Source organism: Spermophilus citellus, assembly GCF_964194105.1.
Source record: "Spermophilus citellus genome assembly, chromosome: 11".
In the NCBI taxonomy this organism is placed as follows: domain Eukaryota; kingdom Metazoa; phylum Chordata; class Mammalia; order Rodentia; family Sciuridae; genus Spermophilus; species Spermophilus citellus.
In genome coordinates, this window is record NC_138192.1 from 56563222 (window position 1) to 56588257 (window position 25036).

A 25036-nucleotide genomic window follows, 5' to 3' on the forward strand; every position below is an offset into this window, starting at 1 on the left:
CACCTTTTTTTTTTTTTTTTTTTTTGGTACTGGGAATTGAACCCAAGGATGTTTAACCTCTGAGCCACATCTCCAGCCCTCTTAATTTTTTATTTTAAGACAGGGTCTCTCTAAATTCTTTAAACTGGCTTTGAACTTGGGATCCTCCTGCCTCAGCGTCTTGAGGGCTGGGATTATAGGCGTGCCCCTCCATGCCTAGCTTTGTTCACCGTTTTTTTAAGCCTTTCATTTTAAAGTTTCGCTCACTAGGCCTTATATGTTTCCCTCTCTCCCTCTCCCTCTGCCCTCATTTTTTCACTTAATAAATTATGTACTGAATGGTTGGTATGGCATAAATTTTGCTAAACACGAATAACAGAAAAGCAAAAAGCAACCTTGAGCTGTAGAGCTAATCTTTGAATTGTGTGTACTTGTGTGGGGGTGGGGGTGGCTCAAAAGCAAGGCCAGGAACTCGTGATGCCAGAGTGGAAACATTGTGTTGCTCTCTGGGCCTTCGGTGCTCGATTTGAATCCTGCCGGCTGTGGGGAAAGCTCAGCCGCACACGGAAAAGGGGAGCAAAATAGTAATAATAATAAGATCGAACTTAAGGATTTACACTCCAAGTATGAATCTCTGGCCAACCCCTACTCCAACAGAAGAATGCAAATCTTTGGGAATTACCTAAGTCAATAGAATCATCAATTCCAAGGGCGGGGCCCGAAATTTGCACTTTAATAACGCCTACCTCCAGGCCATTGTTATGTTCACTGAAAGCTTGAGGACGGTTGGCCTAGCTTCTCATGCTACACCTTCCACCAGTTATTGTTATTAGCCCTATTTTACAGAGAAGGAAATTGAGGCACAGAAAGGATAATTATATTCCTAAGGACAAACCCAACCAGGGGTTGAACCAAGACGTGCTTGAGATGCAACTCTTCATCTTACATTTAACAGTGCATTATGCCCTTTTGCTAAGTGATCTGCTCGTTAATACTTCAAACTTGGAGTTTGAGCACTTGGTCTGAAGTCTCACTAATTCGTCTGGTAAATTTGGGCCGAATTTACATTTTGAATATGAAGTCCATTTCTTTGGATAAAACATCCCCACCTGAAGGTGACCTGAGGGGATGGGCGGGGCGGGGGAGCTGAGCAAAGAAGGGAGGCGATCGACGCCTCCGGCGCGCCGCTGCCTGTTGGATTGGCTCGAACCTCTCCCGCCAGGCCTGTCCTACTCCCGCGCGCTCCTGGCCCGCCCCCGCCGCCATCTTGGTCCTGGAGGGAGCTTGTCGCACGCGTGAGTAAACTGCCCGAGTCGCCAAAGTCAGGCTTTGGCAGCCTGCAAGTGCAGCGGCGCAGTGGCGGAGAGGACGCTGTCCTGAACATTGTACGTAGGGCTAAGTATCCCGGGCGCGGTGGGAGGTCAAGGAAACCTTCGGCCTGGCGCAGCCTCTGCCCCCTCGCGGCGAGATGCCGCGCTCCCGCGTCTTCTCCCGCCCCTCCCCAACCCCCCGCGCGGTCTCCTCCCTCCGTTGAATGCAGCCCGGGAAAGTGGTGGCGGGAGCGGGCCCAGGCCCGAGTGCGGCGTGGGTCGCAGTGCGTGTTACTGGGCGGAGGAGGAGGTTAGGGCTTGGGTTTGGGCTCTAGGGGCCGGCGCTGTGGACACCGCGGAACTGCGAGTCCGGGAGCCAGTGTTAAGGAGTGAGCGCCGGATTCGCGCTGGGCCGCCGTGAGGCTCTTTGCGTTGGTCACTACATTTTTCTCCTTTTCCGGCGCGGCCTTAGGGTGGCCGACATGACGGCCCCAGGTCCGAGCCCTCTCGCGCCGCTGTTGGAGACACTGGAAGACTCTTCCGCCTCCCTGGGCGAGCAGACAGATGCCTACCTAACTTTGACCAGGTGAGGCCCGCTGGGGTGGGAGGCGCTTCGGTGGAGGTTGGACGCAAGATGGTTGTTTGGGACTCGTAGAATGAGTGAATTCTTTTAGTCTCGTAAATAGGAGGACACCGGAGTCGGGGATGAGTGGGGTGGAGGGGGACGTATATGCCAAGTGACGTTTCAGGGGCTGCTGCAGCGCTTAAGCTGTTTGGAATGAAGGAGACTGCACGCGAGTCTTGCAAGCAAAGGATTAAAGTTTCTGCTGGAAGTAGTTGAAGGAGTGGTTTTCAGTGCGAAAGTCCCTGCGAACTCCTGGTGTATCCCGAAATAACGACCCAGAATTTTTTTTTTTTTTTTTTAGTGGACCACTAGCCTGATTTTTGTTTCAGTTACATAATTCTTCAAAAGGAATTGCCTAAAGCTTTGTAAAGAATTTGATAAAATTGGTAAATTTGTACCTTACCCTGCTGTCTTCACATGATGAAACTGTCAAAACTTGGGTACACTGTGGAGGCAAAAGTCATTCTGATGTGTTTTCTCTCTTATTTCTGATGTGTGTTGCATCATACAGTGTATATATTCGTAAGCATCATAAGAATTGGGCCAGTTCATTTCTAAGCATTTATAGAGATATTTTTAGTTAGTGTCCAGTACTTTGTCTTTTGCCTAATCTCTTGTTCTATCTGCTTTTTAAGTCGGATGACTGGAGAAGAAGGAAAAGAAGTCATCATAGAAATTGAGAAAAATCTTCCTCGGCTGTACAAAGTTTTAAAGGTCTGTATCTACTGCTGAATAGTGTTAAAAACCACCCAGCTGACCCATAAGAACTTTTCTAAAATAAAAGCAATGATGTTGGTTGGATTAATGTACCTTTTTATTGATTAATATACTGTATATGAACTGTTGGCCTCCTGCCTCAGCCTCCTGAGTAGGTGTGAAGACAGGCTATCATCAGATTGCCTGGCTCTTCATTACTTTACATCTTTTACAAGCTTTTTCTCACATTATTCTTCATACCTCTATGAGTTTACCTTTTTCTTTTTTCTTTTTGGCAGTTCTGAGGATCAAACATGGCCTCAACATACTAGTTCTCATTCAGCTATACCTTCAGCCTCTAGTTTGCTCTATAATCTCCACTTTTGCAGATGGAGAAATTAGTTTGTTTGTTTGTTTGTTTGTTTGTTTTTTTTGAGACAGTGTCTTGTGTTTTGTTTTTTTTTAAGAGAGAGTGAAAGAGGAGAGAGAGAGAGAGAATTTTTAATATCTATTTTTTAGTTCTCGGCGGACACAACATCTTTGTTGGTATGTGGTGCTGAGGATCGAACCCGGGCCCCACGCATGCCAGGCGAGCGCGCTACCGCTTGAGCCACATCCCCAGCCCGAGAAATTAGTTTGTCTAAGGTTTTCCATGGCCACTTGAACCCACAGCCTGAATTGTCAATCTTATCTGATCAAAGCAGTGATCAGAGATTATTTAATCTCTTTTCATTCCTTTTGGGAATTTATTTATAAGTAAGGAATTCCAAAATAGTAATTGTCTCAGGTCTACTTTGTGAATAGCATTTGTAGTTTATTTTCACTCACCCTCCATTTTTGCAACTTTTGCTATGTTAGAAACTGTTGCAGTTTTCTTTTTTGCTTGTTTACAGGGAGGTGGCATAGTTTAATGTCAAACTAAGAACATATGTTTTTGTCGTGGACTACTTAGGAGGCTTCATGATTTTCCTTTCTTGCTTAGCATTTAACTTTTTAATCCCCTTTCCCCTCCAACTCCCAGTACTGGGAATGGAACCCAGGGGCACTGTACCACTGAGCTACTGTCCTAGTCCTTTTAATTTTTTTGTTTTGAAACAGGATCTTGCTAATTTGCCCAGGCTGTTCATGAGCTTTTCCATCCTCCTGCCTCAGCCTCCCATGTGACTAAGATTATGGACTTTCCTCATCAGCCACCAGCCCAGCAACTGTTTCATTTTAAAAATAAGAAAATTTCTCTCTCTCTCTCTCTCTCTCTCTCTCTCCTCTCTCACTCTCTCTTTTTAAAAAAAAAAATGACCTTGTTCTATCTAAAAAAAAAAAAAAAAATAAGAAAATTAGCCAGGTGTGGAGCCTGCCCTCCAATTTGGAATTCTCCTGCCTCAGCCTCCTGAGTAGCTAGAATTACAGGCGTGCACTGTCAGCCTCAGCAGTATTATTTTATCTTATTTTTTTAATTCTCTAAAGGATTTTTTAAAAATATGGAATTCTTCATGAATTTGACCATCATCCATTCATAGGGACCAAGCTGATCTTCTCTGTGTTCCAATTTTTTTTCTTGTATATTGGGGATGGAACCCATAGGTGTTCTACCATTGATTTATGCTCTGCTTTTTATTTTGTGACAAAATGTCACAAAGTTACTGAGGCTAGGCCTCTAATTTGTGATCATATGCCTCAGCCTCAATTGGCTGGGATTATGGGCATGTGCTAGCATACCTGGTTTTGTTCCAATTTTTACTATGTATGCTGCCAAAGCGAACATGGAAATAGTATTATTAAGTAACATTAACTTCGATACTTCATTTTTCTTCATTATTACATTTCACATTCTAGCAGTATATTTGATGTGAAGACATGCATCTTCATGTGTTTAATTTTTGAAAGCATGGAATCGGACCCTGTTGCATGCATTTTGAGTCAAGTAGCACTGTTTTAAAGTAGAGTTTGTATGTAAAGTTGCTAATGAATTATTTGGAAGCAAGTGGAAGATTAGTAATAGGACAGTTAGTAGAAGGTATCTATGTAAGTTAAGCAACCAAACAATAATTAAATTTCTTCAAAATAGGAACCATAGTAGATAGATAAAATGTTTGTGTTCTTGTTCAGAATTCTGCTAGATTTGTCTTAAGAACTCAACATTCTTGAAGATAAGGCAGACCTTTATTGAGCTAGAGATATAACTCAGTGGTAGAATGCTTGCCTAGCATGTTAATTGTGGATTCAGTCCTCAGAATTGCAAAACATCAATAAAAAAGACAACACAGTTAAGGAACATCATAAACCTTATTTGTTATCTGAACAGGTGCTCAGTTGCTGAGGGTCTTGCTAAGTTACTGAGGCTGGCCTTACATTTGAGGTCCTCCTGCCTTAGCCTTAAGTCCACGGGATTATGGGCATGCACCACCTAATTGGGTTATAGTTGACTTTCTGATCATATGTTCTTACCTGCTCTGACAATTTTGTTGATTGATTAGATCAAAATGTTATGAGCTTGCTTGTTTTGTTATTGACTTTTGATTTCTACAAATTTATTTACAGTTGTACTTATTTGTGATAAATGTGATTTTCTTTTGGTAGAGTCATATTTCCAGTCAAAACTCAGAACTGTGTAGTGCTGCTCTACAGGCCTTGGGGTTTTGCTTATATAATCCCAAAATTACTTCAGGATTATCAGGTAGATAATTATGACTATTAATATTTTTTAATTTTTAAATGTAACTTTATAAAAGTATTATTATCACTGAGTTAGTTTCATAATTTGTAGTTTAGGATTTGCTTCTAAGAAATGTTTGGATCTCTTCATCACCTATACATAGTTCTAAATTTGATAGATTGAAATCTGCTGTAGAAAATAAAGATGCTTAAACATAATTGCATACTGAGGGTACAACTCTGAACTGGCCAGGGTCCTGGGTTCAATTCCCTAGCACAGAATAAATATGATTGATGTAAAAACCTTTTTTTTTTTTTTTTTTTTTGGTACCAGGGTTTGAACTGGGGCGGGCTCGACCACTGAACCACATCCCCAGACCTATTTTGTATTTTATTTAGAGACAGGGTCTCATGGAGTTGGTTAGCACCTGGCTTTGGCTGAGGTTGCCTTTGAACTCGGGACCCTCTAGCCTCAGGTTTCCAAGCTGCTGGGATTACAGGTGTGTGCCACTGTGCTTGGCTAAAAACAGAAACTTTAATAAAACATGGCTGTCTTTGGAAGTTAATAACTTATCTGATTGTTTTATTTAGGTATATACACTAAGGAACATGTTTACTTGGAAGTTTCTTTCATACTAGTGAGAAATGTAGTATAACTGTGAACTAAAAGTGGTAGTGAAAGAAAACCCAGAACCTGATGCTTTCCAAGTTTCAAGTAGCCTGAGCTGTTGCTCTTTAACTAAGTAGTTTGCTACCCTAGAGGAAAGCTGGGAAGTGATTTTTTTTTTTTTTTTTTTTTTTGGTACCAGACCACTTCTAGACCACTGAGCCACATCTCCAGCCCTATTGTATTTTATTTAGAGACAGCGTCTCACTGAGTTGCTTAGTGCCTTGCCATTGCTGAGGTTGGCTTTGAACCCACGATCCTCCTGTCTTGGCCTCCCAAGCCCCTGGGAATATAGGCATGTTCCTGGCTAGGAAGTGATCTTTAGAGAGAAGAAATTAGGAATAGGTAATAAGGATCAGAAAGTTGTTACCATTTGTTTTTCTGAGGAAGTGGGGTTACTTCCAGCTTTGTTTTGTACTGGGGATTGAACCTAGGGACACTTAACCACTGAGCCACATCCCCAGCCCGTTTTATATTTTATTGGAGACAGGACCTCACTGAGTTGCTGAGGCCAGTTTTGAACTTGTGATCCTCTTGCCTCAGCCTCCCGAGCTGCTAGGGTTACAGGAATGCGCCACCACACCTAGCATTACCAGCCCTTTTTATTTTCTCTTTGAAGACAGAGTCTTGCTAAATTGCCAGGATTATAAACCAGTGCCACCACACACAGCCCTGCTTATTCTTTTTTATGTATAGAAGTGTTAGCACCCTAAAGTACGAGTTGTTCATCTTGGAGCAGAAATGTGAGGTTATAATATCTTGCTAAACATTGCATATACCTAGTAATGATACCCGTGGTTATTTTTGTGCGAACTATCTGCTTTGGAGTTCAGTGCTTTGTTTTCTCTGAATATGATAACTTCGATCTGGATTTAGGGTTTGGGAAGTTTGATATCAGTAGTGGTTCCTTGATCCTTCTCTGAATATGTATTTAGTTTTTTTGATTTAAGAGTATTTTTCTTTACTTTTATATTTGAAATTTTAAGATTGGGGCTGCAGATGTAACTTGGTGGTCTAGGCTGGTTTCAATTCCTAGTACCATAGAAGAAAAGATTGTATACTGTTCCTATAATTAAAACTACTTGCTTTTCAGAGGCAAATACTCAAGAATTGCTTTCAAAATTGAATAATATTGTTAAGAATTCAGACAAAAATGTATGCACCAGGGCACTTTGGGTAATATCCAAACAGACGTTCCCCGCTGAAGTTGTTGGAAAAGTGGTAAGTACAGTTTTTCTACGTCTTCTCTACATCTAATGCCAGCAAAACAGTTCTGTTTTATTTGATTTGTATATATTTGGTTCTGTCTTTTAGGTATCCAGTATAATTGACTCATTAGAAATAGTATTTAATAAAGGAGAGATACATTCTGCCGTTGTTGATTTTGAAGCATTAAATGTTATCATAAGGTATGCAGTTTGGATGCAATTCACATTAGAATACTGTTTCTATAAATTTAGAATTTATTTCAACGATTGAACTTTCTGAGATTCAAATATGAAATCGACAGTAAAAGAATGGGGGCGTGTCTTTACTGAAAGTCTTAAAAGTAAAGTCTTGTTCATGATAAAGTTTTTAAAAATTTTAAAGTTTTTAAAAGTTTTTTAAATCTCTTAAAGGGTTTAAGAAATAATACAACCTTGTAAGTGGGCTGGAAAAGGGTATTTATGAAGGCAGTCATGTTGTCTAGCATGGAGCAGGAAAGTCCCTTCTACTTGCCCTTCCCTAGTCTTTTTTTTTTTTTTTTGTAGTGGTAAGGATTGAACCCAGGCCTTACGCATGCAAGGCAAGCACTCTACCACCTGGGCTATATCCCCAGCCCCCAGCCCTACTCTTCAACAGACATGTGGCACAAACTCTTGACTTGTTTTTTCATTCTTTGTTTTCTTTAGTTTTTGAGCTGTTTGTTTTAATTTCACCTTCTGGTCCTGTGGTTGATGATCATATTATAGGTTCCTTGGCTCCCTTTTAAAAAGAGTACAGGGCTGAGGTTGTGGCTTAGTTGTAGAGTGCTTGCTTAGCGTGTGTGAGGCACTGGATTCAATTCTCAGCAACACACACACCCACACAATAAAAGTTATCATGTCCATCTACAACTAAAAATATTAAGAAACAACAATAACAACTCCAGGGATGGAGCTTTATGGTAGAGTGCTTGTTTAGGACGTAGGAGGCCCTGGGTTAAATCCTGCCACAAAAACAGAATTTTTACATAAAAAGTAAAGCAGTATACAAATTAGCAAGAAAAATTTGATCTTTATTTTACCACATAGTTGTTGCTACTTCATTAGTATACACTAGTGTATATTCACAAATATTTTATGCATTCTAATCTTGCACCAAAGACTGAGTTCAGTAATAAATGATTTGTGTGTGTGTGTGTGTGCGCGCGTGTGCGCGCGCTGGGCATCAAACCCAGGGATTTGTGCATGTAAAGCAAGTACTCTACCATCTGAGCTATATCCCTAGCCTATAATAAGTGACTTTTAAGTGATAACTGACTTTTTTTTCCCTTAAAAAAACAAATAAACAAAAAAAACTTCATATATTGGTTGTACCTCAATTTTTTCCAAAAAAGAAAAAAAAATTGGTGGCAGAAAATCTGTGATAACAGTATTTTTCTAGGTGAATGTATGTATGCATTCTAAATTATCTTGCTTATTTTTCCTGCTCGATTAGACTAAAAAAGTGAGTTCAAGCTAACATTGATTTCTCCTTTATAGGCTAATTGAACAAGCTCCAGTTCAAATGGGAGAAGAGTCAGTGAGGTGGGCAAAATTGGTCATACCTTTAGTGGCTCATTCAGCACAAAAGGTTCATTTGAGGGGAGCCACTGCTCTGGAGATGGGAATGCCATTGTTGCTTCAGAAACAACAAGAAATAGCATCTATTACAGAGCAGCTTATGACTACTGTAAGCATTAAGTTACTTAAGAATTTTCTAAATACTGTATTAAAAGTTTCTTTGCTAAGCTTGAAATTCAGTTTAGGCTCATTGGTTTAATTGCACTGTGATCTAGGAGTTTAGCTTTGAATTAAAACAAAGAGTTGCTTAAGTTAGTGTAGACCAATTATACATAACAGTGCAGAAATGAACTGTCTATTTATTTTTAATACACTGTAGATATTTTATCCCATCCTCAACGAATGTTGAATAGAAAGGGATTGCATTTCTCCCATCCTCTAACCAGACCCCTGCTTGGTTTCTGAGATCAGACATCCAGGCACTTTCAGGGTGGTAAGGCTGTACATAAGGGATTATATTTCTTTTCTTTTTTTAATATCTATTTTCCAGTTGTAGTTGGACACAATACCTTTATTTAATTTATTTATTTTTATGTGATGCATGCTAAGTGAGTGCTCTACGGATAAGCCACAATGTCGCTAAGCCAAAACCCCAGCCTCCCCCCCCAACAAGGGATTATATTTCTATTTTTTTTTTTTGATTTTTTTTTTTTTAAAGAGAGGAGAGAGAGAGAGAGAGAATTTTTAATATTTATTTTTTTTTAGTTCTCGGCGGACACAACATCTTTGTTGGTATGTGGTGTTGAGGATCGAACCCGGGCCGCACGCATGCCAGGCGAGCGCGCTACCGCTTGAGCCACATCCCCAGCCCTTTTTTGAATTTTTTAATATTTATTATTTTTTAGTTCTCGGCGGACACAACATCTTTGTTGGTATGTGGTGCTGAGGATCGAACCCGGGCCCCACGCATGCCAGGCGAGCGCACTACCGCTTGAGCCACATCCCCAGCCCTATATTTCTAAATAAGGGAGAGCAGTATCCAATTCAGTATTATTTTTGTGTTATTATATAATTCCAGTAGTTATGAATTTTCATGCATGTAAGCTCATCTAGTCCATATAATTTCCTAGCTGGTTATTACTTTCCTCAAGTCTTAGGCTTACCAACATTTGTTCTTGTAAACATCTTTTAGCATCTATATGCAGTTAGCATTACTGTTGACTATAGTTGTAAACAAAAGGCTTATAGAACTTGTTTTCTAATGAGAAATGAGGGAGGCACATAATGTATTAAGTGAAGAGCACTATGGAGGATAGAATAGCAGGGACAGGCTCAAGTTTGCCATCAAAGAGAAATGGTGAGGTGGTCAGGGAAGGTAAAAAATAGGACATTGGAACTGTGATTTGAAGACAGTATAGGAGTTAGCCATGTGGATAATATAGGGCAAGCTTGTTGTGAGCAAGAAAACAAAGAGTCCAGAAGGGCCATTCTTGTTGCAGGGAATGGTGGTACACATCTATAATCAAAGCTACTGGAGAAGTTGAGGCAGGAGGATTCCAAGTTTGAGGCCTGTCTAGGCAACTTAAGAAGACCCTGTCTCAAAACAAGTTTATATTTATAAATTTTTTTTTTTTTTTTCTTTAAGGGGCCTGGGGATGTAACTGTTAAGAATGTCCCTGGATTCAGTCCCTTATCTGGCAAAAGAAGGGGGAGGATCCCATTCTGCTCTTACATTCTGTACCAACTTGGTATCAGCGAACGCTTGGCAGTATGACAGAAGTGAGAGTTATGAGGTTGAGAAGAGTGGAAGATACTGTTAGAGAAACAGAGGACCTAATCACACAGGTCCTTGGGACCATAGTAAAGATGCAATTTTTACTCTGGATTATAAGGAAAGTCATATTTGAATGTTTTGAGCTTCCAAGTATTATATACTGATTTGAATTTTAAAGTGATTATTCTGGCTCTGTCAAGAACAGGCTTGGGGGATGATAGAGCAGGAGCAGGAAGATTAAAGTATAATAAAGTAGTATCTTTAAGAATTGTTTTGTCAGGCACAGTGGTGCATGCCTGTAATCCTAGCAGCTCAGGAAGATTGCAAGTTCAAAGCCAGCTTTAGCAACGTAGCAAGGCACTTAGCAACTCAGGGAGACCCTGTCTCAAAAAAAAAAAAAAAAGTGGGGGTCCCTGGGGTTGTGGTTCAGTGGTTAAGCAGCCCTGTATCAAAAAAAGAGAATTGTTTTGTTCTCATGAATTTATTCATCTTCAGTACCCTATGTACAGCTTTATAAATAAATTTGAAGTAAGATTTTCTCATGGGCTGGGGATGTGGCTCAAGCGGTAACGCGCTCGCCTAGCATGCGTGGGGTGCTAGGTTCAATCCTCAGCACCACATAAAAATAGAATAAAGATGTTGTGTCCACCAAAAACTAAAAAATAAATACTAAAAAAAAGATTTTCTCATATTGTTTATGATACTGTGAAATTTTTTTTGCTTTTTTAAGTTTCTAGTGTGAGAAAACTAATACACTATCATTTGAACTCTAATGATGTGCAGGCTGAAGTTTTTAGGAGAAAGTTTTTCTACCAGTATATTGGTGGAAATTAAGTGTGATTGATGAATGTTGAGAAGGCCTGATGTGTGATAGACAAGCATAGCTAAGTAAATGTTAATGATAGAATTTAGATTTTGGCATTTAGATATTTATGGTAAAACATTTTTGGCATTTAGATATTTATGGTAAAACATTTTCGGGTTTGGTATGTTTTCTAAATTTTTCCTTTTGGGTTTTTTTTGGGGGGGGTAATAAGGTTACTTTATTGTGGCAAAGATTATTTGGCTGATAATCAAGTATTAGAAATTATTTCTAGGCTTTGATATTGGATTTTTTTTCCTTTTGAAGAGACTGTTTGGTAAATATTTCACTTTTACTTACAGAAATTAATTTCAGAACTCCAAAAGTTATTTATGAGTAAAAATGAGACCTACGTGTTAAAATTGTGGCCTTTGTTTGTCAAACTTCTTGGAAAGGTAAGTGTCAGAGTTAGGTGAACAGTTCACAATTTTTATATGCCAGACCTTTTCATTTAAACTTTCCTTAGTTCAGTCCATCCTCAGAGTTTGTTTTCCTTATTTGCAAATTTGCCTGCTCACTAGAACTTGTATGTAAACTCCATATCAGTACTTTTGTAGCTTTCTCATAATTTGTAAACATGTAGAATGGGAAAGAATTTGAGTCACCCAATGTGCATGTTCTCAGCCAAGGTTCAACAAGGTTATACCCTGTCTTCCCCCCAGTTCCCCGAGGAGGGATTGAATCTAGGGATGCTTTACTTCTGTAGCACATCCCTATATATATTAAATATATGTATTTTAGTGTTCCTAAGCATGAACTTTTGTGCTTTTTTTTTTTTTTTTTTTTAGTGTTCCTAAGCACAGGAAGGCTGTGATGTGCCTTATGAAGAAATACTCATGTGTTAAATAAGCTTTATTCTAACATAAGTTACAATGCTATTGGCTTTCATTTCAATGCTAGGAAATCAATAATAGATATTAAGTAAGGGAATTAGTATATATTGAGTAAGGTACCTTTACATGAAGAAATACATAAAACAAGATTATATATTAAAACAATTGATGCAAGTTCTGAGACCAGAGAATTTGCTCAGCGAAACCCAACTCTGTATTTTCTTTTAATAGTGATGGCTGATTTTTTTCTATTTCTTTTTTTTTTTTTTTTTTTTTTTTTAATGGTACTGGGAATGGAACCCAGGGTCTCATGAATGTCAGACAAATGCTGAATCATTGAACCACATCCCCAGCCCATTTTTTTGTCTGTGTTCAAAGTGACTATACAATATGAATACTGTGAATAATGAAAATCAAGTGTTAATTAAAGCCAATTCTTTGGGCAGGGTTGTCTTTTTTATTGTGTTAATACACAGTTATTTTAAGTGTTTGTAAGTATACAAATATAGTGTTGCATAAGCATCAACAACTATACCCAAAATTTTTTCTTCATCCACAATAAAAACTACCCATTAAGCAATAACTGCCACCTTTCTACCTGGTAACCTCTATTCTACTTTCTATGAATTTCCTATTCTGGGTACCTCATATATGTAGAACCATACATTTGCTCTTCTGTGCCTGCCTTATTTTACTAAGTATAATGTTTGTAGGATCCATTCACGTTGCAGCATATTTGAAAATGTCATTTGTTCTTATGGCAGAATAATATTCTGTTATGTATTTACCACATTTTGTTAATCTGTCTGCTCATGTGGGTGGACATTTGGAGTTTTTCTCCCTTTTGTCTATAATGAACAATGTTATTGTAAACATGATTGTAGAAAATATCTATTGGTGACCAAGTTCTTGAATTTTAAAAGAGTAGAATTACTGGTTCATGTGGAAGTTCTATGCTGAAATTTTTTAAAAACTGCCAAGCTTTTCTACAGCAGGTGTATTATTTTACATCATGACCAGTAGGACGGATGCTCTAGGATTTTAGGTACATACCATCTTCTCCAGCACCTTCCTTTTTTTGTGTCATAATGGTCATGCACATGGATATGAGGTGGTATCTCACTATAGTTTTGGTTTGTATTTCTATTTTTGATCTGTATGTGGGTTTTATTTATTTTATTTATTTTTGTCTTTTGTTTTGTATTTGAAGAATTGCCCATTCAAGTTCTATGCCCATTTTTGAGTTGGATTGTCTTTTTGTTCTTAATATATTCTCAGTGTTAATCTGATTTGCCAAGTATTTTCTTCCATTATAGAGGTTTTCTTTATGCTTTTTGGGGCGCTCGGAGAGTGGAGTATCTGGAATTGAACTCAGGTGCTTACCACTGAGCCATATTCCCACCACGTTTTATTTTGAGACAGGATCTTGCCAAGTTGCTGAGGCTGGCCTCAAACGTGATCTTCCTGCCTTAGCCTACGGGGTTGCTGGAAATATAGGGGTGTACCACCAAACCTGGCATCTTTTTGATTTTTTGATAATGTCTTTTGGACAAGTGTGTGTGTAGTGCTGGGATTGAACCCAGGATATCATTACCTGCTAAGTGCACACTGTACCATTGAGCTTTTACCCCCATCCCACCTTTACACAAACATTTAAGTTTGATGAAGTTTTTTATGGTCTTTTGTTTTCAAAGCCATATTCATGAAGTTACTGTTAAATCCAATGTCAAATCTTATGTTTTCTTCTTTTGCAAGCATGTACTGGGGATTAAACCCAGGGGCAATTCACCTCTAAGCTATATTCCCAGTCATCTTTATTTTTTAAGATAGATTTTCACTAAGTTGCTGAGAGTCTTACTAAGTTGGTGAAGCTGGCTTTGAACTTATTCTCCTCCACAGCTTCCTGAGTTGTTGAGATTACAGGTGTGCACCACCATGCCCAGCATCTTCTTTTAAGAATTACTTCTTGCCAAGTGCCATGGCGCATACATATAATCCCAGCAGCTCTGGAGGCTGAGGCAGGAGGATCCAGGGTTGAGCATCCCTAATCTGAATTATTCCGTAATTGGAAAACTTTTATGTCCTCACTTGGCACAACTAGTGGAAAATTTCTGACCTCATGTAACAATTCCCTGTCAGAACATCGGTGCACTGAAAATATTGAATAAAATTACTTTAGACCTTGTGTGTATGGGACAAATGAATTTTGTGTTCTGTTCCCAAGATAATCTTTTGATGTATATGTAAATCTTCTAAAACCTGAAATACTCCTGGTCCCAAGCATTTCCATTATGGGGTACTCAACCTGTACCTATTTTCTTTGATATTGTATTGCGTTGATAAAATTTGGAATTTTTCTATCTTCCTAATTTTCTCTGTAGTGGAAGTATTCTGTATTATGTGTTATCTACTTTATTTGAATTTTGTATTTTTTTTGTAATCTTGAATTTTGAAAGCATACTCACTGTTCAGTATTTTCTGTGAACTCAAATTCCTAAGAGTTGACATCTATTTTATGTTTTGAAGGTAATGTATTTTGTCTCCTAAGGACATATATTAAGTTGAATGAGTAAATGAATGAAAACAGTGCCCATAATTATTTTGTTTCATTCAGATAAACAAGTTTTTAATGTTTCTTTTTTTTTTTAGACTTTGCATCGAAGTGGAAGTTTCATCAATTCTTTGTTACATTTGGAGGAACTGGGATTTCGTAGCGGAACACCCATGATTAAAAAAATAGCTTTTATTGCATGGAAGAGCTTAATAGATAATTTTGCCTTAAATCCAGGTACTCAAAGTTTTTGATTTTTCTACTGGGCATTGTGGCACACACCTATAGTCCCAGCAACCCTGGGGGCTGAGGCACAAGTTCAAGGCCAGCTTCTATAATTAGGGAAGCCCCCAGCAATGTAGGGAGAACCTGTTTCAAATGGGAGTGGTGCTGGGCATGGTGATGCATGCCTATAATCCTAGTGGCTCTGGAGGCTGAGATAGGAGGATCTTGAGTTCAAAGTCAGCCTCAGCAAAAGCGAGGTGCTAAGCAACTCAGTGAGACCCTGTCTCTAAATGAAATACAAAATAGGGCTGCGGATGTGGCTCAGTGGTCAAGTGCCCCTGAGTCCAACCCCCAGTACCAAAAAAAAAAAGGGGGGGTTGGACTGGGCATGTAGCTGTGGTAAAGTGCCCTGGGTTCAGTTCACAGGTCTAAAATAATAAAAATTTTTATTTTTCATTGAATTACTTTTAAGCAAGATTAAACAAGTTTTTCTCATTATTATGTCAAAACTTAGGTATTTATTGACTTTATCATAAGGCAATAGGAAGCGATGATAGCTGTGAAATACCAGTTACTAAGTTTTTTTCTATCATTTCTAGACAAGTCCCAAATAGTGGGTTAGCGTTAATATATGAAACTGATTTTTTTGAACTTATAACCTTATTGTGCAATGGAGTTGTTTGATGTATTTTTTGAAATACTTTTTATATATTTATTTTTATGTGGTGCTGAGGATCAAACCCAGTCACATGCTAGGCAAGCACTCTGCCACTGAGCTACACCTTCAATCCTGATGTATGTTTATGAGGAAGAGTATTTGGCCCAAAAGTGGTTCCGAATGAGTACTTAAGTAGGTGACATTTAATCTTAGATTTAATTAGTACTATGTTTATAAGATCTACTAGGTAATGTTATTTTTATCCTGATTTTCCCTGTCAGAGACCACTAATCCTTTTCTTTCCATATTTCTGTATTTCATAAGGTGAATATTTGTATTACTAGTTATATTTATTTAAAATATTGAATTTTTTTTTTTTTTTAATCCTGAGGCAAGAGGATTGCAGGTGGAGGCCAGCTTAGGCAATTTAGTAAGACCCTATCTCAAAATAACAACAAAAAGTGCCAGTAATGTAGCTTAGTGTAGAGTGCTTGCCTAGCATGTGTTATGCCCTGGATTTGTTCCATCCCCAGTGAAAAAAGGATCAAAGTATATTTTGTGGCACTTTTTTTTTAATATTGAAAATGAAATCTTGCCTACTTTATTAACTGACGATTATTTAGGTATAGCTAGTTATGTACCTAGCAGTATGAGGCAGTTTTGGGGGATTAAAATCTTTTGGAATTATACTTGGAGCCCCTTTCTTTCATGGACAAAAGGATTCAGAAAGGAAAGTGTCCTGGACTGGAGAACTTGTGTTCTGCAGAGATTAGAGTTGATTTTCTTTATTTGTCCTCATGTTAGGGATTTAACTCAGGGGTACTCTATCACTAAGTTATACCCCCAGCCTTTTAATTTATTATTTTGTGATGGTCTCACTAAATTTTACAGGCTGACCTCACAATTGTGATCCCGTACCTTATTGTGAGTTGCTGGGATTATAGGTGATTAACTTCATTTTCTTGTAGAAATGTTAGTTGAAATGTCTATGACAGAGCAGTTTTAAGAAACGTTGATGAAAACTATTCCACCAAATACATGACCTTTTAACAAGGTACTTGAGCACATATTACTTAAATGTTTTAATTTATATATCCCTGGTCCAACTTACATGTATATTTCTATTTAAACAACTAGAATTCACTTGTATGCTGAATTTTAACAATCTGATTGTTGTTAAGGTAAGGTAGATCTGAATCTAATTCTGTTTCTAAAACATAATCAGTGGCTCTAGCAATGTGTTGTTTTTTTTTTTGTATATGTGTGTGTGTGTGTGCGGTACTGGGGATTCAGCCCAGGGGAGCCTTATATCCTCAGTACTTTTTTTTTTCTTTTCCTTTTTTTCAATTTTTGAGCCACAGTCTAAGTTGCGCAGAGTAGCCTTGAACTCCTGGCTGAACCTCCGTATTCACTGGGATTTTATAGGCATGCACCATCACACAGGGTTGCCAACAATGTTTATAATAGTTATTAGTTGATTAAAAGAATGATATTCTGTTTTAACATAATGTAAAAAATGCCTCTATTTCTTTGTTAAATGGATGTAATGCTAACATAGGACTGCTTTTCAATTTTGGCATGTTGCTGGGGGTGTCTGCTGTGTTTTAGGAAGTTTGGCAACATCCTAGATTTCAGCCCACTCGATACTAATAACATCCCTCCAGTTGTGATAACCAGAAATACTGTAGACATTGGGAAAATCATCCAACACACAGTGTCTAATAGACATTGCTTGTTCATATTAATTGGTTTTAGTCCAGCTTACTGAGTCTTATAGGAGTACAAATTTTGGATACAGCAAGAAAATCTGATTTTATTTTTTAAACATGTTGTCTTGCGGTGGAAAAAAGAGACTTACATACTTTATTATTGAAGTTTAATATTCACCTCTGTGCTTATTTTCTTTTAAGATATTCTGTGTAGTGCAAAAAGACTCAAGTTGTTAATGCAGCCTTTGAGTTCCATCCATGTGAGAACAGAAACTCTAGCATTAACAAAGCTAGAAGTCTGGTGGTATTTACTGATGAGACTTGGACCTCATCTCCCTGCAAATTTTGAACAGGTAATATTACACGTGTTAAATGCCACTGTTTGTTTTTTTTTTTTTAATTAATGTGTTCTTCAGATCTTTCCAGTCTAATCTTTTTGTGTTGTTTTTGCTATATATTAGTAAGGGGGGAAAATATATATATTTTCCCCCCTTAGCTCAGAACTTTATGGTCATTTTCTCCAAAGGGTGTTCTCCAATGGCCTGAAATGGAGCCCTGTAAGACTTGTTAGTCAGCAAACACAATATCTCTTCTTATTCTAGAAGTATTGATTTTAAGATGGATCTCACCTGCAGCCCCCGAAGAGGATTTTTGACATCAGTGAAATGTTAGTCAAGTGCTATACTGGGTAGATAAAAAGTTGGCTCCGTTATTTGTTTTTAGTTATCCTTTGTCTAGGCTACATAGTTATAATCATTAATTTATTATAATTAATTTGGTTATAGGGTTTTTTTTATATAAAATCCTTTTTTTTTCAATATACTTTTTAGATATTGATGGACCTTTATTTTATTCATTTATTTATATGTGATGCTGAGAATGGAACCCAGTGCTTTACACAGGCTAGGCAAGTGCTCTACCACTGAGCCACAACACCAGCCCTGATGATAAGTTTTTAAAATGATATTACAAGCTTGGCATGGTGGTGCATGCCTGTGATCCCAGCAGCTTGGGAGCATCCTCAGGATTGAGAGTTCAAAGCCAGCCTCAGCAATAGTGAGGTGCTTAGCAACTCAGTGAGACCCTGTCTCTAAATAAAAATACAAAGTAGGGGGCTGGGGATGTGGCTCAAGCGGTGGCGTGCTTTCCTGGCATGCATGCGGCCCGGGTTCGATCCTCAGCACCACATATACAAACAGAGATGTTGTGTCTGCCGAAAACTGAAAAATAAATATTAAAAAATTCTCTCTCTCTCTCTCCCTCCCCTCTCTAAAAAAAAAAAAAATACAAAAGAGGGCTGTGGCTCAGTGGTTGAGTGTACCTGAGTTCAATCTCCAGTACCAAAAGTAAAAAAAAAAAAAGATACTACAAATCCTTTTGTATTTTAATATCTCTCCTAACATTTTGATAGTAAATTTAATGTTGTCTATATTCTCCCACCCCCTATGGTGAGGTTGAATCCAGGGGTCCTCTACCACTGAGCTACATCCCTAGCCTTTTTTTTTTTTTTTTTTAATTTCTCTCTGTTTATTTATTTGAGACAGTGTCTTGCTAAATTGTCCAAGCTGACTTTGAACTTGGAGTCCTCCTGCCTTTTGGCCTTCCAGGCAGCTGGGATTTCAGTCTTAGGTCACCATGTCTGGCCTAAATTTTTTTAAAAAATATTTCTATCCTTGTTTTCTCAATTTATTTAAAAAATAAAAAGGAGTAATTGTAGCCCAGTATGGTGTTACATATCTATATCCTAGCTACTCAGGAGACTGAGGCAGGAGGCTTGCAAGTTTGATGCCAGCTTGGACAATTTAATTAGTCCATGTGTCATAATAAAAAATAGAAGGGTTTGGGGATGTAGCACAGTGTTCAAGTGCTTTCCTACCATGTGTGAAGCCTTAGGTTTAATCCCCAGTACACGGGGGAAGGAAGTTATTTCTATGTAGCTTATTTATATGTAGTTATTTATATTAAATAGCTTAGTGGTAAAGTGCCCCTGGGTCCAATGTATAAATTTATATGTATAAATTTCTGTCTCAAATGTAGAACTGAAATATATAGATAATACACATTTAGGGCAAATACAAGTTTAGAAAGATCTTATTTTCTTCAATTCTGGTTTTAAGTCTGTGTAAGAAAACCATCAATACAATTCAATACAGCTTGAGTTTCCCTTATCTGAAATGCGTAGGATCAAAAAAGGAAGAATAGGGCTGGGTTTGTGGCTCAAGAGGTAGAGCACTCACCTAGCATGCGTGAGGCACTGGGTTTGATCCTCAGCACCATGTAAAAATAAATAAAAATAAAGCTATTGTGTTCAACTACATCTAAAAAATATTTTTTAAAAAAAGGAAGAATATTTCAGATTTTGAATTATTTTTATATACAGAATGAGATATCTGAGGGTAGGACTCAAGTCTGAACATGAAATTTATTTCTTTTATGTTACATGGTATAGCTTGAAGATAGTTTTACACTATTTTTAGTGTTCTGGTGTTTTGACTGGCCCACCACTGAGACTAGTTTGGTATGAAATTTTCCAACATTGGTATCCTGGGGCTCAGAGTTCTGGCTTTTGGATGGAACTTCTATAAATTTTTGAATTAGGGTGCTCAGTGTCCATATCAAAAGAATTAAAATTGCTCTAAATAGAAATTTATGTAAGGCTTTTAAAAATATGACACTCAAGGGCTGGGGTTGTGGCTCAGTGGTGGAGTGCTCACCTAGCACTTGCGAGGCCCTGGGTTCAATCCTCGGCACCATATAAAAATAAATAAATAAAATAAAGGTATTATGTCCAGGAACAACTAAAAAATAAATATTGAAAAAAATGACACTCGATTTAAAGATATGTATTTATCCTTCTTTCACCCAATAGGTTTGTGTTCCTCTGATTCAGAGTACAATTAGCACTGATTCTTGTGTCTTACCTCAAGGCAATTCATCTCGTATAGCTACTTCTCCAGGTTTAAGTCCTATGACTCCTGTACACAAAGGTAAGGAATAGACTTCCTTTTTTCTCTTTTTGAAAAGATTCTGAAGGCTTTTTTACTTAGTATCTTTCATATGAAGTGAAGTATTTTATCATTTTTTGATCTGTTATTAAAAAAGACATTTTGTTTTTCTATGTTACTGATTACTGTGTTAAGTTGCAGAGTTATGGTTGGAAAAGATGAATGTGCTTTACCTACAACTCAGGATAGCTAATAGAAAGTAACATAAAATTCCGTGTTTTTTTCCATAGCAGAATCTCAGAGCTTTGATTAAAAACAACAGATTTTTGCAGATAAAAGAAATGTGGCTTAGCGTACAACATAAACAGTTAATTGCTATTACTATTTTGTTAGGCATTGAGTGTTTTTCATATTTAAGTACCAGAAAGACCTATATATGCATAATTATAAGGTGTGGATTACTGCCTGAAATTTTAAGTTGTATTTGTTTTGAAAATTACATTGTAATGATATAAAGTACATGCATTTTGGTAGCTAATATAAAATAACCTTATATAAATGGACTTTTCTCTCTCTCTCTCTCTTTTTTAAGGTGCTTCCCCCTATGGAGTTCCTGGAACTCCACGCATGAACATGAGTTCAAATTTAGGTGGAATGGCCACAATCCCTTCCATTCAACTTTTGGGACTTGAAATGTTGCTTCATTTTTTGATGGGTCCAGAAGTATTGAGTTTTGCTAAGCAGCACAAACTTGTGTTGAGCTTAGGTATTTAATTATTTTTAAAATTATTTATTAAAACAATCCAGGACTTGCTGTATTGGTAAAGAAAGGTCTTATTTTTCTCCATAGCATAATGTAATTGTTTGTGAAATAAGTGCAAAGTGTTTTAGTAAAAATCACATCCATTCAGACCATCTAAAATTTTATATTGAGAATGCTGTCATATCTTTCGTTTTATATAATTATCTTTTTGTTCTTCTTGTTTTAGAGCCACTTGAACATCCATTAATCAGCAGCCCTTCATTTTTTTCCAAGCACGCACATACACTTATTACTGCCGTACATGATAGCTTTCTTGCAGTTGGAAAGGATGCTTCTGGTAAATATTTAAGAAAAAATTTTTTATTATTCAAAACTATGTTTTAAAAGAAAGTAAAATAGAGCCAAGAACAGCGGTTCTTGCTTGTAATTATAAGCAGCTTGGGAGGCTGAGGCAACACAATCAGAAGTTCAAGGCCAACCTGGACTTTGAGACCCGGTCTTCCAATTTAAGAAGAGAAAGGTTAGGGATATAACTTAGTGGTAAAATGCCCCTAGGTCCAATCCTCAGTACCAAGGAAAATAAAAGAAGGTAGAATGGTAAATATTCTATGTGGTACCTCTTATTAGTCAGATTGGGCATGGATACTTAATTGATTTAATCTTGAAAGCAGCCATTTTACAAATGAGGAAACTGAGCTATTCAGATAATGTCAGTAACTTGGATAAAGTCACATAGCAGATAATAATAGGGCTATGATTTATGCCTAGGCTCTGTGGCTCTAACATGTAAATGAATGCATTTAAACCCCTGGGTCCATAGTTTAAATGTTTTAAAAATATTTTAAAAATTGAACGTATGGACAGGCACAATGGTGCGTGCCAGTTTTCTAGCTACTATGAAAGCTGGGGCAGGAGGACTGCAAATTCCAGGCCAGCCTGGGACACTTATCAAGACTGTCTCGGGCTGGGGATGTGGCTCAAGCAGTAGCGCGCTCGCCTGGCATGCGTGCGGCCCGGGTTCGATCTTTAGCACCACATACAAACAAAGATGTTGTGTCAGCCGAGAACTAGAAAATAAATATTAAAAAAAAAAAATTCTCTCTCTCCCCCACTCTCTCCTTAAAAAAAAAAAAAAAAAAAGACTGTCTCAAAAAGTAAAAGGAGCTGGGAATGTATCTCAATGGTAGAGTACCCTGGGTTCAATCCCTGGTACTACCATAAAACAAAGAAGAATATTTTGCCATTTAGGTGATTGAAGAATGAATTATGTGTTGTTTCTTTTCTCTATTGGTTTTCAAATATTCCGAGGATTCATTTTTTGTCCTTTCTTATAACTAATAAGTCTTACAGAGAATTCAGAAAATAAGAGTTACCTTTATTTGTATGACTTGATGTTTAAAATGTTATAGCTTTATAAATATGTTGTAATGAATATTATAAGGGAATTATGATCAATTGGTAAATACTGCTCAATTTATTTCTTCTGTTTCATATGGAAGAAAGGGAGAGCCTTTGTATTCATATATACACTATTAAAATTGTTTTGTTTGACAGATGCAGTTGTCAGTGCTGTCTGGAAGGAGCTAATTAGCTTGGTGAAATCAGTTACTGAATCAGGTAAGCACTATTACATTGATGAAATGATATTTTTCTCCAAAACAAAAAGCTTTAATATAATGATTGACTGCGATAAATGCTAAAAATTATAAACTTATCTTGATGCATTCAGCCTCTGCATTTTTTTTTTTTTGGTATTCATACATTAAATTGTCATCTTTCTCATTTGTTTTTCTAATTCTTCTCCTCACCTTTTCCCATCTGTTACATTGATAGGATTTCTTCCTCCCCCTTAGTAATATGTAAAGTTTGCTCATATATAAGGCGGGATGGCTAACATGAAATTTTTAAAATATATCCTTTAATTATAATAATATCTAGGTAATTAACATCCCTTCATCCCCAAATATGTTGTTAGCTTCCATCCTTCTGGTAGAGATGTGATGTTTTACTTGTGATTTTCTAGATGTGTGTTGTGAAGAAAGCATTTTGTAGATGGGTTGTAGTCATTAAGATTGCTGACATATATTCTCTGGTAATTCTTTCAAAAAGGGTACACAAATTAATTTTCTAAATCGTTTAACATCAGAAAATATCTTTGTTTTACCCTCAAAATTAAATGCTAATTTGACTGTATACAGTATTCTAGGTTGAAAACTTTCTTCCTGAACTTTCTTCCAACACTTTTTTGGTGTTGTTCCATTTACTTCTAGTATCCATGGTGTCCAGTGATAAATCTTCTGTCAGTCTGATTCTTGTTCCTCTGTAGGCTATTTTCTTTCTAGAAGCCTGTATGATTTTCTTTTTATTACTAGAATTTTAAAACTTTGCCAAGGCATGTCTAGGGGCAAGTCTGTTTTCATTAATCCTGTTTGATATATTTGGTGAGCTTTCACTACCTGTCCTTCCTCCCTCCCTCCCTCCCTCCCTCCCTCCCTCCCTCCCTCCCTCCCTCCCTCCCTCCCTCTCTCCCTCCCTCTCTCTCTCCCTCCCTCTCAGGGATTGAACTCAGGGGTACTCCACTACTGAGCCATATCCCCAGCCCTGTTTTGTATTTTATTTAGAGATAGGGTCTCACTGAGTTGCCTAGCACCTCACAGTTGCTGAGGCTGGCTTTGAACTAGAGATTCTCCTGTCTTCAAGCTCTTGGGATTACAGGCGTGCACCACCACGCCTGGCAAGCTTTCACTATCTTAAGACGAATTCTTCCTTAGCTCTGGAAAGCTTTCTTCAGTTATTTCCTTAATTGTGTCCTCAGCACCATTCTCTTTACCATCTTTTTCTGGAGTTTCTAACAAAGACGTTTCTGAATTTAGTCTTAGTCTGTCTTTATTGATTATTTACTTGGCCATCTGTAATTTTTTTTTTTTTTTTTTTAGAGAGAGAAAGAATTTTTAATATTTATTTTTTAGTTTCTGGCTGACACAACATCTTTGTTTGTATGTGGTGCTGAGGATCGAACCCGGGCCGCACGCATGCCAGGCGAGCGCGCTATGGCTTGAGCCACATCCCCAGCCCGGCCATCTGTATTGTATCCTTAGAGAATTCTTCTAGTTGATTACATAGATTGCTCATTCATTCTTCAAGTATGTCCATTCTACTACTAAGATCATTTGTTGAGTTTTTGGTTTATAAGACACCTACATGGAAGTTTTTTTATTTCCAGTCTTGGATCTCTCTGAAGGTACTGATCATACTTCTACTAAAATTTTCTTTAGTTCCTTGGGCTCTTTCTTTGGATGTTAGCTCTTCTACTTCAAGAATAATATCTATTTTCCTTAAAACCTTGGTGATTCCTGATGGATCATTCAAGTATATACACAAATGTTTTTATGCTCATTTATAACTTATCTCTGATTTTGTGGGCAAGGTTGGGAGATCAGACAGCCCATCCTATTTCCTTGACTTCTGAGCCTAGCTAATTTCTTTCCCTTCTGGGTTTTGTATACCATCTGGGGTTTCAGCTGCTTTTTCTTCTCATAGAGTCCCAAACCGAGTAACCAAAGGCAATTTCTTTTCTTCTTTTTTTTTTTTTTTTTTTTTTTAGAGAGAGTGAGAGAGGGGGGGACAGAGAGAGAGAGAGAGAATTTTAATATTTTATTTATTTTTTCTTAGTTCTCGGCAGACACAACATCTTTGTTTGTATGTGGTGCTGAGGATCAAACCCGGGCCGCACGCACGCCAGGCGAGCGCGCTACCGCTTGAGCCACATCCCCAGCCCCAAAGGCAATTTCTTTAAATCCACATAAGGTCTCTCATTTTTTCTCTGTCTGGGAGGTAGTCATTGCCTTTTTTACTTCAGAGACTTTCCTTCTTCTTCCTCTGACTCAGAATCTACTATCAAATAAATTTAAATAATCTTCACATCATCCCTAGTTATTTCCTCAGCTCTGTGCTTTGAATCTACCACAGTAAGACCCTGAAAGGTTTAGTCTTGTTCCTCACATAATAGAGAATTATCCTCTCCTTTCTCTTCTTTCCTCTGA

General features: G+C 37.7%; 1 protein-coding gene across 5 annotated transcripts in view; it reads left to right on the top strand.

Moving 5' to 3' along the window:
• The first annotated feature begins 1126 nt into the window (after positions 1-1126).
• RIF1 (replication timing regulatory factor 1) overlaps positions 1127-25036 on the top strand; it is a 59918-nt gene continuing 36008 nt past the window's right edge. For 3 of the 5 annotated variants that reach the window (XM_081260467.1, XM_081260469.1, XM_081260468.1), the window contains exons 1-14: positions 1127-1364; positions 1762-1875; positions 2550-2628; positions 5188-5284; positions 7023-7150; positions 7244-7338; positions 8653-8842; positions 11612-11704; positions 14792-14930; positions 17487-17638; positions 20155-20272; positions 20823-20996; positions 21220-21330; positions 22548-22610. In XM_081260467.1, the coding sequence (XP_081116593.1) occupies positions 1772-1875; positions 2550-2628; positions 5188-5284; positions 7023-7150; positions 7244-7338; positions 8653-8842; positions 11612-11704; positions 14792-14930; positions 17487-17638; positions 20155-20272; positions 20823-20996; positions 21220-21330; positions 22548-22610 (1543 nt within the window). In that variant the 5' untranslated portion in view covers positions 1127-1364; positions 1762-1771. Of the gene's footprint in view, positions 1365-1761; positions 1876-2549; positions 2629-5187; positions 5285-7022; positions 7151-7243; positions 7339-8652; positions 8843-11611; positions 11705-14791; positions 14931-15660; positions 15769-17486; positions 17639-20154; positions 20273-20822; positions 20997-21219; positions 21331-22547; positions 22611-25036 lie in introns of those variants that run through there. The other 2 variants (XM_081260470.1, XM_081260471.1) reach the window with 2 other exon arrangements.